Genomic DNA, 4,314 nt, shown 5'->3' on the forward strand with positions numbered 1-4,314 from the left:
AGCAAAGGTTGGACTAACACCGCCCCCTCTTGATCCAATATACACATGACAGGCAGTGACCTGTGACAGCTGTCAATACTGTACCAATGGTCAGACTAGAACAGCGCTTTTTAACCTATAGTAATTGATTGAGGGAAAAAAGGTCACTTTTTTCAGTGTTAAAATGTCTGACGTAAAAAAAAAAAAACAATACAAAAAAAAAACAAGATTTTGTTAGTACAGAGGACAAGAAAACCTCTCTTTCCACCTTTTTTGGTAAGACTTTATTAAAAAGAGAATTTCTGAGTGAAGAGTCCCTCTCCCTGCCACCAAAACTTGTCTCTGTTAAATGTTAAATGGACCAGGAAGTAAAAGTTGGCCTGGTTAATGCACTGATATACAACAAACATCCCTCTCATCGACAATTCTACAATAATGAGATGCATATTGACACTTTTTTTTAAATGATATCTAAAAAAAAAAAAAGCCAATCAGGCAGAGTAGATTCCTTACTCTGTATACACAGAGTGACAGCAATAATATAATGTACTTTCATAATACTAAGACAGGTAGCTCAGAGTTTGGTGAGAAAAAAAAAAAAAAAAACTACTGATGGCTGCAGTTCCTGGCACATGTAATACTTTTTGCCGCACATGTATAAACACACATGTACACACACAGTGAATGATACAAAACCACTAGATTTGGTCCTAAACAATCAGATGATTTACACATACATACAACAATCAGAAAGGAATTGTACCAAAGACATAAAAGCTGAATTAAATTCTACATGTGCCTGAGAATTTTTTTTTTTTTTTGCCTCATTTTAAAAGTGATGGTCAGCATTAACAGTCAGATTACACTGTGCCAAACAAAGGATTCAGGCAGTTATCATCACGGCCAATTTGCTTAAATCCTTTTCCTCCTCAACAGCTAAAGTTTGCAAACTCATACATCTCCTGCACATAAAATGAAACACATCTTTTAAGCTTTCAAGGAAAAAAATGAGCTGCATTCTGACAGACGCCTCATTAGAAGTTCTTAGTGTTTCTGCAAGCTCATTTGTGTAAACGCAGACATTGGGGAAAAAACAGGCAGAGGCAACAGGCAGGTTTATCGGTCTGAACAAACTTCAACTTTCACTCACCGCAGGAGATTTTCTTTAGTTCCTAGTGTGATTGAGTAAAGGTTTGTGCTGCATGGGGCGCTTTTGGCAGCGTGAGCTAATCATGGGTCACATACAACAACACAAATCGATTATAGGATTAATGCGTGTTTTCACATGATTGAACTAATAAACTTAGTGAATCACTATAAGCAAAGACATCCCACTGACTCCAGCTAAACACAGCCTTAGTAGGTATGAAATGTAAAAAAAATCGATGCATTTATGTAATCAAAACATTTCTGGGCGCAAAGAGTCCAGCAGTCTCTGGTAAACTAAAAGAAGACATTCAGTGATACTATTTTACATATTTATAAGATGAAACAAACAACAGAAGAAACTGTCCCAGCATCACACCTGGGTAAAAATTGCACAAAGTATTTGACTGAGATATTTCCGTGAGACAGGACGATGGTTCCTAAAAAGGGTCAATATTAAATTGAAACTGTACATTTTCTTTTTTTAGTCACGATAAAATTGGAAAATTGTATTTTTATAATAATAATAAAAAAAAGAAAAAAGTTGTAGAACATACAAAAAGTTTTTTTTATTTTTTTTTTTTATAAGTCCTAAAACAGTCCCTTGCTTTTCTTGAGATTCTTCTGCTTCCAGTTTGGCAGGGCGTTGAACTCAACGCGACTCATCTCGAGAAGTGTCTGCAAAAACAGGTCAACAACAAAGGAGCAACAGCAGTTGATGAGTGATTATGTTTGACCTCTATATTCAAGGTTTTTGCCCATTAACTTATATTTCTATAGCTAAATATATTTTAAGTGTTAATAGTCAAATAAAATATATATGTATATATATATATATGTATATATATATATATATGTATATATGTATATATATATATATATGTATATATGTATATATATATATATATATGTATATATGTATATATATGTATGTATATATGTATGTATATATATGTATATATATATATATGTATATATGTATATATATATATATATATATGTATATATGTATATATATATATATATGTATATATGTATATATATGTATGTATATATGTATGTATATATATGTATATATATGTATATATATGTATATATATGTATATATATGTATATATATATATATATGTATATATGTATATATATATATATATGTATATATGTATATATATGTATGTATATATGTATGTATATATATGTATATATATATATATATGTATATATGTATATATATATATATATGTATATATATATATATGTATATATGTATATATATATATATGTATATATGTATATATATATATATGTATATATGTATATATATATATATATATATATATTTATAATTATCTTCTAAATGTGTACTTGTACCTTAAAATCCTGGTCAGACAGGTAATCCTCTACACGCAGAGGATCCACTCCCTCCGGCAGTGGTTTGCGAGTGAGTTCCTCAATGGAGTACTGTTGTTTACTGAGCTGAGACAGCACATCCTTCACCAACATCACTTTGTTCCTGGAGCTCTCCCCCTGTAGTCACACAGATACACACACATACACACACGTCAATTTAATGAATCATGTGACTGACAAAATTGTCAATAGGCATCAACGTGTCTTTATAAAGGAAGTCGTACAAAATGATTGTACTTCCTTAAATGTTAGCATATAAAATGTTATTAATTCAATGTTTTTTTTTTATCTTTGGACCAAAGATTATTTTTCATGTAAAGCACATTGGGACAGCCTTTCTCTAAACAGACAGGTTTCCAACCTTAGAGCTGATATCGGCATTCTTCTCCCAATATGGAAATATGTTGGTGAATGTGAGAGGTTCGAAGCCTGCGACGACCAGATAAGCCAGAGGGGGGCGCCGTGGGTTCTTTTCTGAAAACCAAAAATATCACAGTGTAAAAAAAACCTATCCACAGTGAAAACATTTGAACTACAGTGAGGTTATTTTAAATATTTGTATTTATTTATTTTATTTTTGATTATGATATTTAATCACAAAGAAAATCTACAGTCTATTAGATTTTTTTTTCACTTATACACAATAATTCTGTGACGTCTAAACACGTCCGCTGGATCATCTTTAAGCCATAATCCCTGTCTGTGACCTCTGACCTTTGCAGTACTGCAGCACCGTCTCCATGGCACACTTCCTCTCCGTGTCCCAGCGCATCTTTGCAGAGCCGGTGCGCTGCTCGTCTTCAGGCTGCCAGCCCTGCCACAGGTACACCTCCATACGGTTATCCAGCATGAAGAGAGCTGAAAGAAAGGGGAAAAACATCTGAGGACTTTTTCCTTACAAGGGAACAGAACCCGAAAGTGGAGATCTCTATGGAGGGACAGGGAACAATTCTGGAAATTTGGCTTTATATTTATATTTACGAATAGCCAGAAACTAAGGCTGTTTTTGTAATAAATATTCACTGAAGGAAATATACAATTAAAGATATATTTATGTGAAGGATTGTACATTTCCAACAGGTTTTTCTTTATTTTCAATATTCATGACAATAACAGTAAAAACAGAGTTATATTTTCATTTTCTAAATTATGTACTGAATAAGTACAAAATACTTAATATTGGGTCCTGATGCAGTTTAGTAAAAGGCAGTTGGACTAGTCACGGGCCGGATTGGACAGCTTGGCGGCAACAATTTGGGCCGCGAGCCAACAGTTCATAATTCATAAAACAGAGTTTTTTGGGGTGTTTTTTTATGCCTTTTCCCCATACAATATACAATACTATGTACAGTAGGTACCTGGCTGTTCTACTGCATAGAGGTTCTCCTGCAAAAAGGGCATTCCCATGACGCCCTCTGTCACTCTGGCAGGATACAGCTGCTCTTCCCCTTCAAAAACCCCAGAGCCAGCAGTGAGGCGGAACAGCCTGGGAGTGTAGTTGTACTTCCCTGGATCTGTAGACACGTGAGTCTGATTAGTAATCATCAGCAAAGCTGGAAGAGTTATAACTGGCAACCGCTCACCTTTGAGCATACAGTCGTACGCCTTCTTGTCCTGACCGCCCAGGGCCTTCACGAACTCCGCGGGTTCGCCTCCTTCGTCCACCTCCTCAACCTTCACGCTGCTTGTGCCGCTCAGACCCAACTCTGACGGACGCCTAAACATAAACACGAGGCTAGCGTTAGCCGAACGGCAGTCGCGGAGCCTTCCATCGCATAT

At 35.0% G+C, this 4,314-nt stretch overlaps 1 protein-coding gene across 1 annotated transcript in view; it reads right to left on the reverse strand.

The window, feature by feature from the left end:
- Positions 1–244: 244 nt before the first annotated feature.
- svild (supervillin d) overlaps positions 245–4,314 on the reverse strand; it is a 25,453-nt gene continuing 21,383 nt past the window's right edge. Inside the window, exons 20-25 of the mRNA XM_025058020.1 lie at positions 4,119–4,311; positions 3,894–4,049; positions 3,250–3,393; positions 2,897–3,009; positions 2,497–2,652; positions 245–1,803 (exon numbers count right to left, since the gene is read on the reverse strand). Coding sequence (XP_024913788.1) covers positions 1,717–1,803; positions 2,497–2,652; positions 2,897–3,009; positions 3,250–3,393; positions 3,894–4,049; positions 4,119–4,311 — 849 coding nt within the window. The 3' untranslated portion in view covers positions 245–1,716. The remainder of the gene's footprint in view (positions 1,804–2,496; positions 2,653–2,896; positions 3,010–3,249; positions 3,394–3,893; positions 4,050–4,118; positions 4,312–4,314) is intronic.

The sequence above is a fragment of the Cynoglossus semilaevis genome, chromosome 8 (assembly GCF_000523025.1).
Source record: "Cynoglossus semilaevis isolate Cse_v1.0 chromosome 8, Cse_v1.0, whole genome shotgun sequence".
In the NCBI taxonomy this organism is placed as follows: Eukaryota; Metazoa; Chordata; class Actinopteri; order Pleuronectiformes; family Cynoglossidae; genus Cynoglossus; species Cynoglossus semilaevis.